This window comes from Dipodomys ordii, unplaced genomic scaffold, assembly GCF_000151885.1.
Source record: "Dipodomys ordii isolate 6190 unplaced genomic scaffold, Dord_2.0 Scaffold129, whole genome shotgun sequence".
Taxonomy (NCBI): Eukaryota; Metazoa; Chordata; class Mammalia; order Rodentia; family Heteromyidae; genus Dipodomys; species Dipodomys ordii.
This window is the reverse complement of record NW_012267345.1, coordinates 1,751,496-1,764,550: the sequence shown is the minus strand read 5'-3', so window position 1 is coordinate 1,764,550 and position 13,055 is coordinate 1,751,496. Positions and strand designations below refer to the sequence as shown.

The following is a 13,055-nucleotide window of genomic DNA, read 5'->3' as shown; positions in this document are numbered from 1 at the left end:
ATCACAACATAGCTATCCAAGGGGTCTGGGGAGGGATCACAACATAGCTATCCAAGGGGTCTGGGGGAGGGATCACAACATAGCTATCCAAGGGGTCTGGGGGGGAGGGATCACAACATAGCTATCCAAGGGGTCTGGGGGGGAGGGATCACAACATACCTATCCAAGGGATCATCTGCCTTCCCAGCAAAGAAGGTGGTGACATCCCGCCATCCTTTACTGCCAACTCCCTGAACCTGGAAGGGAAAGAGGCTAGCTAGCCAGGGTCCTGCAGGCCCGCAGCCCCCAGTGGGCTGGCCTGAGACAGCACACCTAGGCCTTGCTGAGAAGACCTGGGTCAGACCACAGTGCTCAGGCAGGAGGGGAGGCCCCAGCTTGGTTCCGTGGCCGTGGCAGCTTCCCTTTCCCTCCCCACACTCTGCCCTCAGCAGTTTCCTGAAGCCACCGGTGGGCCACCATTAGCAGAGAAGAAAAGCCAAGGCTGTGGCAGACAGGTGCTGGCACTTACCACAGGAAAGGCCAGGGCAGCGAGAGAAGCGGAAGGAGAGCGACAGGTTAGTGGCCGGCAGTGCTGCTGCTTGCACCCTCGAGCCTGGGGCTCGGCAGCAGGCACTACCGCTCCTGCCCGGCCCGCGTGGACACCAGTGCCGGCCCCTCCAGGGACACTGGCCCCGGGGCCTGGAGTATGGAGACTGGCTCTAGCTGCGCCCATGCTGGCAGGGTTGCCCTACCTTGGATGCCAACTGAGAGACCCCACTGGACACATCATCAAAAATCCTTCCCTCCTTCACCTGTGCGGTTTAAAGAGCACAGTCAGGGGAGGAGCACCTCAGGGAGGGTCATCTGAAACCCGTCACACTGTCACAACAATCAATCGCGCCTCAGGAGACCTCACCCGCTACTACAAGGGGACCCCGGTGTCTGGGCCCGGCCTCTGCTGTGGAGGAGGGTGGTGCCCCCCCCGGCCTGGGATCTGTGCACTCTCAAGGCTCAGCAGGCCGGTGGAGAACAGGCAAAGGCAACCCATGCACTGGGGGCCTAGCCGAGAAGCGAGCCTGGAATGTATGAGCACACTGGAGGGCAGAGGTGCCGGGCCTCCCGGGCCACGCGAGGGGCAGGGCCACGCAAGGGGCGGGGCCACAAGCCCCGTGTCCGGCTCCCCTTGGAAATGAAGGGCCTCCCCCTACCTTCTCCTGAGCAGGCTTGAGGACATTCTCGTTCAGGCTGTGGCCCAACTCTGAAGCCTGTCGGAAAGGGTGTGGCGTGAGCTTCACGGCAGGCAGGCTCTGCGAGGCGTGAGCGCACGGGCTTTGCCGAGGTAGGGGCAGCGGTGGCACGGCCGGAGTGAGCGCGGAGCCAGGGCAAAGCCCGCACCCTTGGGCCTTCCTCACACGCAGCACAACGGTCAGCTCACGGGAACAAGCCTGAGCCCACACTCACCCACGACAGGGAAGGCCGTGGGCCCTGCTGACCACAGGCCTCTCCTTCCTCTCCCTCCACAGGCAGGGAGGCAGACAGAGGCCCAGGCAGAGGGAGGCAGAGGGAAGGGCCCAGCCTCCCTGCACCACATGGTGACAGCGGCCTTGAGCTGCCCAGGGAGTGATGCATTCTCCCCTCCCACACAGCCTCCCAGCAGGTGAATTCCCAAGGCTCCCCGGCATTATGTTTGCAAGTACCTGGGCTCTGGGCCTGGGGCCAGCTGCCCACCCCCCAGCTCCAGCAGGCCACAGAGGTGCAAGCACAGCACACACAGGTGACCAAGCACACAGACAGGCAGCAGCCAGGAGCAAAGCATTCTCAGCAGTTGTGGGCTGCATGCACCAGCAGACACGGGCTTTACCGGCTCTGGTTGCTGCTTATAACCCCAAAACTTCACCCAGATCGCCCGGAGCAGGTTAGCAGAGAGAGAGCAAGGGAGTAGGAGCAGGATTTAGCAATACCCAGAAAACCCTTAAGAATACCACTCTTCCACAGAACTGGCTTTTCTATTTGTAGACAGGGTCTCCAGCCTCAACTTACACTCAGCTTGACCCGTGCCGGGCTTACGTCATGTGCCACCATGGTCAACCTGACGTATTCCTAATGGTGGGACCAGGTCCTGCCAGCCTGCCCTGGGCCCTTGCATCAACAATTTTCTGCTTCAAACTTGCCACTGTCCAGAATCCCAAGAGCCTCAGAAGCCCAACTTGGAGTCAAAGACATGGCCCGGAATAGACTCAGCACAAAAGGCAGACGAGAGGCCCTCGGAGCAGAAGTGCAGGCTGCAGGGAAGAAGCCTCATGAGAACTGCTGCTGTCCCTCAGGGTGTGAGGGCGGAGCACAGAAAAGTACCTGCAGAGCCACGAAGGCAAGACCAGAGGCCTGTGTGCCTCACGGCTACTGCTGATCTACACCGAGTCCTCACGGCTACTGCTGATCTACACCGAGTCCTCACGGCTACTGCTGATCTACACCGAGTCCTCACGGCTACTGCTGAGCTACACCGAGTCCTCACGGCTACTGCTGATCTACACCGAGTCCCCACGGCTACTGCTGATCTACACCGAGTCCTCACGGCTACTGCTGATCTACACCGAGTCCTCACGGCTACTGCTGGGCTACACCGAGTCCTCACGGCTACTGCTGATCTACACCGAGTCCTCATAGCTACTGCTGATCTACACCGAGTCCTCACGGCTACTGCTGATCTACACCGAGTCCTCACGGCTACTGCTGAGCTACACCGAGTCCTCACGGCTACTGCTGATCTACGCCAAGTCCCCACGGCTACTGCTGATCTACACCAAGTCCTCACGGCTACTGCTGATCTACGCTGAGTCCTCACGGCTACTGCTGGGCTACACCGAGTCCTCATGGCTACTGCTGAGCTACACCGAGTCCTCATAGCTACTGCTGATCTACACCGAGTCCTCACGGCTACTGCTGATCTACACCGAGTCCTCACGGCTACTGCTGAGCTACACTGAGTCCTCACAGCTACTGCTGGGCTACACCGAGTCCTCACGGCTGCTGCTGATCTACGCCGAGTCCTCACAGCTACTGCTGATCTACACCGAGTCCTCACGGCTACTGCTGAGCTACACCGAGTCCTCACGGCTGCTGCTGATCTACGCCGAGTCCTCACGGCTACTGCTGATCTACACCGAGTCCTCACGGCTGCTGCTGATCTACGCCGAGTCCTCACGGCTGCTGCTGATCTACGCCGAGTCCTCACAGCTACTGCTGAGCTACACCGAGTCCTCACGGCTGCTGCTGGGCTACACCGAGTCCTCACGGCTGCTGCTGGGCTACACCAAGTCCTCACGGCTACTGCTGATCTACACCGAGTCCTCACGGCTACTGCTGGGCTACACCGAGTCCTCACGGCTACTGCTGATCTACGCCAAGTCCTCACGGCTACTGCTGATCTATGCCGAGTCCTCACGGCTACTGCTGATCTACACCGAGTCCTCACGGCTACTGCTGGGCTACACCGAGTCCTCACGGCTACTGCTGATCTACGCCAAGTCCTCACGGCTACTGCTGATCTATGCCGAGTCCTCACGGCTACTGCTGATATACACCGAGTCCTCACGGCTACTGCTGAGCTACACTGAGTCCTCATGGCTACTGCTGGGCTACATCAAGTTTTGAGGGGGGAGGCGAAGGGGAGAGAAAGAAATGGCAAGGCCCAGATGGCTTCGCCCAAGACAGAATACCCACAGGAACCTGACAGAGGTGCTGGGTGGCGGCAGCAACCTTTCCTGCTAAGTGGCCGTGACCCAGGCAGTCTGACTCCCTTCCCAACAAGGAGGCTGCTGCCTCTACCTGCCAGACCCACAGTGACCGTGCCAATGTGTGAGCACAGTGCGGGCCTTGTGCACTGGGACCCTCTCAGACCTGGACGTGTGAGCACAGTGCAGGCCTTGTGCACTGGGACCCTCTCAGACCTGGACGTGTAAGCACACAGTGCAGGCCTTGTGCACGGGACCCTCTCAGACCTGGACGTGTGAGCACAGTGCAGGCCTTGTGCACTGGGACCCTCTCAGACCTGGACGTGTGAGCACAGTGCGGGCCTTGTGCACGGGACCCTCTCAGACCTGGGCGTGTGAGCACAGTGCAGGCCTTGTGCACTGGGACCCTCTCAGACCTGGACGTGTGAGCACAGTGCGGGCCTTGTGCACCGGGACCCTCTCAGACCTGGATGTGTGAGCACACAGTGCGGGCCTTGTGCACCAGGACCCTCTCAGACCTGGACGTGTAAGCACACAGTGCGGGCCTTGTGCACTGGGACCCTCTCAGACCTGGACGTGTGAGCATACAGTGCGGGCCTTGTGCACGGGACCCTCTCAGACCTGGACGTGTGAGCACACAGTGCAGGCCTTGTGCACGGGACCCTCTCAGACCTGGACGTGTGAGCACACAGTGCAGGCCTTGTGCACCGGGACCCTCAGACCTGGATGTGTAAGCACAGTGCGGGCCTTGTGCACGGGACCCTCTCAGACCTGGACGTGTGAGCACAGTGCGGGCCTTGTGCACGGGACCCTCAGACCTGGCGTCTGGCCCAAAGGCTCCTGGACACTGCACATGTCATCACAGATGCAAAAGGTTTCTAACACACTAGAAGGGGCAAGCTCCTGCTTTTTACCTTTTGACTTGCTTGTGATCCAAATTTTGTAGCCTAAAAGGAAAAGCAAAGATGAGTTTCTTAACCCTGGCCACAGGCTTTATTCCCTCAGGGCCTGTGGCTTCCAGGACTCTGTCCTGACGCTGGTAATGCAGCGGCGGCTCCCAGGTGCCCTGGCATGGCACTTCCTCCACTCTCGGACGCTGTCCAGCCACGGCCCCACCGTGGGAGCTAGGGAGCTAGGTCCAGAAGCTGGCCTTCCCACCACCCCGCCTGTCTGCACATGTGGCTGCACAGAACTTGTGGCTGACACACCAGGAAAGGAAGGAGAGACTAGCATGGATGGCCCGGAGGGAAGATGCCTGGCCCTTCCTTGACCTCCAGCCTCTCTACAGATGAGACAAGAGGCCCCGCAGCAGCCATGCGGCAAAGAGAATGGTGAGAGCCAAGCAAGTGGCTTTTCTTTTTGGATGCAGGCACTGGGGTTTGAACTCAGAGCTTTGCATTCTCACTTGGCTTTTTTGCTCATGACTGACATTCTACCACTTGAGTCATGTCTCAGGTTCCAACCTTCTGCTGGTTAACTGGAGGTAAAAATCTCAAGGATTCCTTAGCCTGAGCTGCTCCAAGCCTCCTGAGAAGCCAGGCTTGCATTCATGGGCCTTGACCGGTGTCACATGGCTTCTGACTGGCTGACTAGACAGCTATGGGCGCTGTGGCCTGTTTGCTTGGTCAGGGGATGATGCTGCCTGTCCCTGACCCCCTGCCCCACACCCACTCACTCCTCCAGCCCACCCCCTTTCCTTCACTACCAGCACTTGGTAGGTGACAGCCACAGCCAGACATGCTTCTCCTACATGGGTGTCTAGTGAGACCAAGTTCCCTCCTCATTCCAGGCAAAGGCGAGAGAGAGCCTGGTGCAGAAACTCAGGGTGCACAGGTGTCTAAGCACATGTCACTGGGGGTCAGACGGGACCATCAGTCAACTCTGCAGGCACCTTGTTCCTAACAGAGAACACCCACTACCACAGGCAGGGCAGGGCCATCCTGGTGCCAAGGCCTCAGGCCGCCTGCTGGGGAGTGGGCAGCCCTGCAGTCAAAGCTCCCAGACTCCTATGTTCTGCGGTCACTTACACCTTCCTTGGCTGCAGAAGCAAACTTGCTGGCTCCAGTGGTAAAGCTACTCCAACCCTGGGGAGACAACAGAGAACAAGCCATGTTGCACAGTTCCTTGCGTAGCCACGTCAGACCTGGGCATGCTGGGCTCCTGGCCCCTTGACAAAGCTCTGCAGCAGAGACGAGGCTAGACAGAAGCACCTCAGGCCCTCCAGAGCCCCCGTGTCCAGTGAGGAAGCTGCAGCCGCCCTCACCCCTCACAACTCACATCCGCACTGCCTGTCCCCAAGAGGACCAACTGGCAAGAGCAAGGGGCCAGGCTCCAAGCCCAGGGAATCTCTGGCCCTGCAGCCTGGCCCAGGGCCTCTGGGGAGCCCTCTTCCTGGCCCTCCCCGCTCACACAGAGCAGACAGATGGACAGAGCTCACCTCAGGCCACTCTTAAGTTCACAACTGCTTTCCCTAAGCCCTCCATGGCAAATTGCGGCTATTCAAAGACAGCCTTGTTTGAAATCAAACTCGACCTGCACCCCCCACGGGGGCCGGTGTGTGTGTGTGTGTGTGTGTGTGTGTGTGTGTGCGCGTGCGTGTGTGTGTGTGCAAGGCACCCCACCTGTCAGAGGCGCATAGCACATGGTTCTACCACCACAGGAGTCCTCAGCAGAGGAGGGAAAGATGCTGGCTCAGACACGACTTTGGGGTGCAATTAAAGAAAAAAACCACGACAGGCTTTAGGTGAAAAGCCTGCTTTTCCTACCCACACCAGACGTGGCCTGACTAGGGAGAGTGACTATGGCTGCCAGTGCCCAGTCAGGGATGTCCCAGGCTTCCCGAGTGACTGGAAGACCTGCAGGACAGGGAGGCTCCTCGGGGCCAACAACTATTGTTGGGCTCTCTGAGGCAGCCTGGCTCTGCAGGCAGGCTCCCCTGCAGGCAGGCTCCCCTGCAGGCAGGCTCCCCTGCAGGCAGGCTCCCCTGCAGGCAGCTCCCCCGGCGTCGCGCTGGCTGGCTGGCCGCTGGCCTCACCGAGTACAGCGATGACATGGCATTGTTGAGGAAGTCATCTTCTCTTTTCTGAGGTGGCACAGTGTTCCCAAACCCCACGTAGCGATTCTCCTGGGCCCTGAGGGTGAATAAGAAAACACCAGGCAAGAACATGAACCTCTGCTCTTCAGCAGCAAGGCTCCAGGCCTCTGGAGGAGGTACTGACCAGAACTACACAGCGCTGCCTCTGAACATCCACTAGGGCCTATCTATCTTTAAGCTACTTGATATTAGAAGTCAAGAGAAGTTCCTCTGCCACATCACCCGAGAGTCTCCACCAATACTCAAACCAGCAGTCAACATTCCTGACAGCAACATCAAAACAATGGTTCCAGGAATAAAAACCCACTTACAAAAGGCACCTGTTCGTTGGGTGTTGGTGGCTCACACCTAGCCACTTGGGAGATTGAGATCTACCTACGCCAGCCTAGGTAGTCTCCAAGTAACCAGCAAAAAGCTGAAAGTGGGCTGGGAAGGGATGTGAAGGGTAAAACAAAGGAGGAGGCTGCAATGCTTGGTAAGAAATGTACGCATTATCCTGCCCATGTAATTGTAACCCCTCTGTACAGTATGTTCATAAATAAAAAATTAATTAATTAATTAAAATTAAAAAAAAAAGCTGAAAGTGAAGGTGTGACTCAGGCAGAAGGTGCCAGCCTTGAGTGTAAAACACCATGCAAGAGTTCAAGGCCCCAAGTGCAAGTCCCAGTACACACCCACAGCCACAATAATTCGTTGTTGGTGGTGGTGGTCATAGGGCTTGAACTCTGGGCCTGGGCGCTGTCCCTCAGTTCTTCAGCTCAAGGCTAGCGCTCTATCACGTGAGCTACAGCACCACTTCCAGTTTTCTGGTGGCTTATTGGAGATAAGTTTCATGGACCTTCCTGCCTGGGCTGGCTTTGAACCACAATTCTCAGATCTCAGCCTCCTGAGTAGCTAGGATTACAGGCATGAGCCACTGGTGCCTGGCCCACAATAAATATTTTAAGAAATAAAACACACCTTTTTTTCTCTTCTGAAGTTTTAGGTCTTCTCTACCTTCACAACCCTCAATATTTGACCCTATCCATTAAACCTGAGGCCCTGAATTCAAACACCAGTACTGTAAAACAGAAAGCCTTCCATTCACAGCTGGGCTACTCAGGGCTGGCCGCACACATGCTGTGGTGGAACACAGGAGGCAGCCCTAGCCCCGTGGCTCGGCCTCGAGAGGGGCCTGACCAGACACCATGGCAGCTGGACGAGCCTTACCCTTGATAGGACTTGAGGTCGTCGTTCAGCCAGTCCTCGAAGGCCTTGTCCCCAGAGGCGCTCACGTGCTGAGACTGGCCGGTAGGCCTGAAACCAAGAGTCAAAGTCCAGAGGAGCCAGTCCTGGGAGCAGCAGGCGGAGGCTCACAGACCGTGGGTGGCCCGGCAATGCTCGCTTGAGCCACATGGTCCACGGGAGGGGGCCTTTCACACCACACCTGGAAAGCACCACGGCCAGGCCCACCCCCAGCTCTGACCCACAGGATGATCCGGTTCAGGTACCAAAATCCCAGCAGCACCCAAACTCACTGTCCTCAAAAGCAGCCCAGAGTAGGATCTGTGGCAGCTGGGAAAGGCAGGGAGGGCTCCAGGCTGAGAAACAGGCTGAGGCCATCGAAGGCAGGGCCAGGGGAGAGGCAGGCAGCGGGGCACTGTCACCCAGCAGACACAGGGTCCTCCCGGGCTCCAGGCTGAGGCCATCGAAGGCAGGGCCAGGGGAGAGGCAGGCAGCGGGGCACTGTCACCCAGCAGACACAGGGTCCTCCCGGGCTGCTGGCCCTACACCAGCCTCTGGGTTGACTCCCCCACAGGAAGTGGGGTGCATCCACACCTAGGGGGCTGCGGTGTCAAGAGGCTGTGCTGCCCAGTGACCGGAGACTCAGAAACCAGTGACTGTGAGAAACCAACACCATCCCAACATGCCTTCATTCACAGGTGGCACCACCTGGAGTGTGCTGCGCCCTCCTGAGCATGGGGACGGGGCCACGACCTCCTGAGCATGGGGACGGGGCCACGACCTCCTGAGCATGGGGACGGGGCCACGACCTCCTGAGGATGGGGACGGGGTCACGACCTCCTGATGGGGACAGGGTCATGACCTGAAGACAGGCATGGGGCCATGACCTCCTGAGGATGGGGACAGGGACAGGGTCACGACCTCCTGAGAATGGGGGCGCTGCTCTTCATCCCAGGCATGTCTTTACTAGGTACGTCTTTTTGAAAAGGGGTCTCCACACTGACTTTCAGAAGCAGCTCTCAACAGGAACAGTGAGGCTTTGCTGGGATCCCTGAGCTACAGCTAAGACTGAGGCTGAGCTGAGGACAGCTGAGCCCACACGGCAGGCCAGGTGCAGCTACCTGTGGGCAGTGGATGACAGCATCTTGGGCTGTGGTGGGGTCCAGTTCTGGGCAGGTGATGACTCCAGAGACCACTCTCTACCTTCAGCCAGCGTGGCCACCTGAGACAGGGACATGAGGCAGGAGGGCATGTTCACCGTCCTCTCAGCACGCCCAGCCCTCCCCGCCAGCTCCTCTGCAGGTTCTGTCTGGGCTAGGAAGCCACGGCTCAGGTTTACACACCAAGGGTAAGTGCAGGGCTGCACTAAACCACAGTCTGGTGAGCACCTGACCAGTCCAGCTCCAATTTCAAAAGCACAGGGACCCACTTATTGGGACCCCAAACAGTGGCTTCACAGCGTCTCCGAGACACTCTGGAAGCACTATGATCAGCTCCTTTTCTACCAGTAATCTCCTCTGGGCAGGAAGAGCCTGCTCTGGAAAAGGCAAGGGCCTGTGCGTGACAGGAGAAAACCTGCCTCCCAGGGCCACTAAAGCCACATGGCCGCCACCCCGGGGGGCACAGCCTACAGTGGAACAAGCCGGGCCTCTTACCTTATCCCTGAAGAGTGCTGCAGCCCTGCTGTTGTACTTGTCCTGCAGGGACCAGTCAGGATCGTAATCCTCCTGTGCCTCCAAGAACTCTCGGAATTTGGCATTCCCACCAGCCTTCATTTTCTCCAGCTCGATGTCTTTCCATTTGTCCATCGTAACGGAGCGCACAAAGCTAGAAACGGAGTGACAGAGTCACCAAACAGGAGGAGAGAGCCAGAAGCCCCCAGCCAGGGTCAAGCTGAGAACTGGCCAGGGTGCTTCCTACGGCAGGCCAGGCCGGAGCTCCACAGAGAACAGCCAGGCAGGTGACAAGATGGGCGGTGGTGCTACTGACCAGGCCACCAGCAGGACCAGTCAGACGGCGAGACAGGGGCGCTGGGGCAGACGCCAACCGCGGAGGCCGAGAGGACACTGACCTGAGGTGCACTCCGAGGCCGCGGTGTCTCCCGGAGCACTCCAGGCAGATCCAGATGCCGTAGCTCACACTCACCCACTGAGGGTTGAATGCGCCACACTCAAAACAAACCTGCAAAGCGGCCACGTGCAGATTACCAGGCAGCCCAAGGTAGGCAGGGCCTAACGACCCGGCAACTGTCCCACGCGGGTGCAGGGGAGGAACGGACAGCATTTAAAGGGCAGGGAGGGAAACTAACAGGGCTTCCTGGCTGGCCCTAGGGCATGAGTCAGGGAAAAGCTACAGAAGGGTCTTCCCAGAAATGAGTGTGAAGGGGCTATGAATGGTCCTCAGAAGTCTGCACAGGGCGGCTGAGGGCCAGGTATACCCAGGCCAGCCACGACGGGACAGTGCGGCCGGAAGCTCACCCGCACCAACACACTCACGTTGTTCTCATCTTGCACTCTGACTTCTTTAAGAACTTTCCTGGTTCTTGGACTGGCCATGATGCTGCAAAGAAGAAGACAAGCCCTTCAGCTTATGAACAGGTTACTTTACAAGAAAGGAAAGAAGCTGGGAGTTCCGGAACCCCTCTGAGAAAGCACCTTCCACAGGCCACTCCAGAACCCACAGCTAGAAAGGCGGGTGTGGTGACGAGGAAACCAGGAACTACTGGGGTGTCTCTCCACTTGGCACTGTGTGTCACCAACACCATGCTTTGTAAGACAGCTTTCAGAGGGGGAGGGCTTCACAAAACGAGCAGATCGGCTGCAACAGCGACACCAGGACGGCAGGGGGGGCACTCTGCCCATGCCAGCTCTGCAGCCGTCTGACCATGTGCAGGGGACCAGCCCATGAAGGGGCCGACAGCCGGCACCCACACCCCCGCCCTTCCTGGGTGCTGGCCCCAGCCACAAGGCCTGTCAAAAAACTGACTGGGCGCTGGGAAGGTGGCTCAGTGGCACAGGGCTCGCCTAGCAAGCATACAACCCTGGGTTCCATTCCTCAGCACCACATATGCAGAAAAGGCCAGAAAGAGCACTGTGGCTCAAGTGGTAGAGTGCTAGCCTAGAGCAAAAGAAGCTCAGGGACAGCGCCCAGGCCCTGAGTTCAAGGCCCAGGACTGGTTTAAGAAAAAAAAAAAACCTGTCTGGAACACTAGTGGGCATGGTGGCCCCAGCGCTCAGGCTGAAGAGAAAGCTACTACTTATTTATTTATATATCTACTGGTTTTAGCAAGGCTCAAATTCAACCAGTGGCCTGTTTAATTCAGGGCCAGGACAATCAAAGCTGGACCTGGGTCCCGAGCCATGCCCTCGCCACCACTGAGGGTGTGGGCTTCTCACACTCCCACAGACGGCACACTCACCAGCACTCGGGAAGGAGCACTCTCCCACAGACAGCACACTCACCAGCACTCGGTAACACTCTCCCACACACAGCACACTCAGGAGGACTTAGTAAGTATCAGAAGCTATACTCAGGCAACATTTTCAGTGGCACTGTACTAGGGGTCTAAAGATAACTAGTTAAGACTGGCTTTCTATTATGATGTAAGTCGAGCTCAATGTGAGGGACACGTTGAAAACAAACAATCAAAAAGAACAGCTGTGATATATTCTGTATTTATTTTTGGTCAGTCCTGGGGCTAGAACTTGGGGCCCGGGCATTGTCCCTGAGCTCTTTTGCTCAAGGTTGAGCCACAACACCACTTCTGGTTTTATGGAGGTTAACTGGAGATTAGTCTCATGGACTTTCCTTCCCAGGCTGGCTTCAAACTGTGATCCTCAGATCTCAGCTTCCTGAGTAGCTAGGATTACAGGTGTGAGCCACCAGAGCCTTTTGTATATTATTTTTCATCTTAAGTCTGCAGAGAAGGGGTCTCCACAGAAGGAAGCACTCTCAACCTACCAAACCTTCATTACTTCACCTCCACTAGGACACACTCCTAAGCTACCTGATGTTACGAAGTGTTTTTTGTAACTGACTTAAAAAAAAGTGTACGTTCCCCTTCCGTTCCTTCCATCGCGTGGCTGTCTGTGCCAGGATGTGGCCCTGACACTACAGACAGGAGGTGAACACAAGTGCCAACTCCCACCTGCAGGCCCCAGGCCCGTGTGACTCGGGCAGTCCACTGTCACTAGACCAAGCCTCTCATAAATATGTATGTGGCTTGAGTTTACAAAGCTCCCAGGCCACACGCCCACTGGCATGGGCAGCCGCACTCAGCCTGGCCTCCTGCAGCGGCACTGCCCACTGTCAGGGGCTCACACCCTAGCCAACCTCACAGAGGCAATCCAAGGGGCTGAGCTGGCAAGGCCAAAACAAGGCCAAAGGATGCTCACAGAACGGAACCCCAGGGGGGAAATGGGAAGAGCGGGCTGGCCTTGGGTCTGGAGCACCCTCCACCAGGCACCAGTCTTGGAAGTTTGAAAACCAGAAATGACACCTTTAGCAATAGCAAAGCAAATACCTGCTGGCTTTCAAGAGCATAACTGGAGCCTAGCACAAAAAATAGCTCTAGACTTCGGAACACCTAAAGCCAGTGTTGCTGCGGCTTTAAGTAGACGTCAGTGTGGTTACATGCAAAAGAAATGAAGAAACTCGATGGATCTGGGAAGGTGGCTCAGTGGTAGAGCACTTGCCTTGCATGCACAAGGCCCTGGGTTCGATTCCTCAGCACCACATAAGCAGAAAAAAAACAGAAGTAGTGCTGCGGCTCAAGTGGTAGAGTGCTAGTCTTGAGCTGAAGAGCTGAGGGACAGCGCCCAGGCCCAGAGTTCAGGCCCCACGACACACAAAAAAAGAAAAGAAAAAGAGAGAAAGAGACCTCACACAGCCACCCGTCGGGCCACAGATGCCAGGTCCTTTCGCTGAGACCTGCTCGGGGGCTCGGGGATGCTGCCTGGCCCGAGGCAGCCAGGCTCCGGGAGAAGCTGTGCCTCAGAGCAGAGGCCTTCCCCGCGCCAGGCAGG

The 13,055-nt window shown here is 57.5% G+C and overlaps 1 protein-coding gene across 3 annotated transcripts in view; it reads right to left on the bottom strand.

Annotated features, from left to right (window-relative positions):
- Arfgap1 (ADP-ribosylation factor GTPase activating protein 1) overlaps nt 1-10,587 on the bottom strand; it is an 11,792-nt gene extending 1,205 nt beyond the window's left edge. Inside the window, exons 1-11 of one of the 3 annotated variants that reach the window (XM_013030406.1) lie at nt 10,527-10,587; nt 10,103-10,212; nt 9,687-9,858; nt 9,153-9,253; nt 8,017-8,103; nt 6,748-6,844; nt 5,741-5,797; nt 4,628-4,660; nt 1,188-1,244; nt 732-791; nt 160-236 (exon numbers count right to left, since the gene is read on the bottom strand). In XM_013030406.1, the coding sequence (XP_012885860.1) occupies nt 160-236; nt 732-791; nt 1,188-1,244; nt 4,628-4,660; nt 5,741-5,797; nt 6,748-6,844; nt 8,017-8,103; nt 9,153-9,253; nt 9,687-9,858; nt 10,103-10,212; nt 10,527-10,586 (911 nt within the window). In that variant the 5' untranslated portion in view covers nt 10,587. Of the gene's footprint in view, nt 1-159; nt 237-731; nt 792-1,187; nt 1,245-4,627; nt 4,661-5,740; nt 5,798-6,747; nt 6,845-8,016; nt 8,104-9,152; nt 9,254-9,686; nt 9,859-10,102; nt 10,213-10,526 lie in introns of those variants that run through there. The other 2 variants (XM_013030407.1, XM_013030408.1) reach the window with 2 other exon arrangements.
- Nucleotides 10,588-13,055: the final 2,468 nt, after the last annotated feature.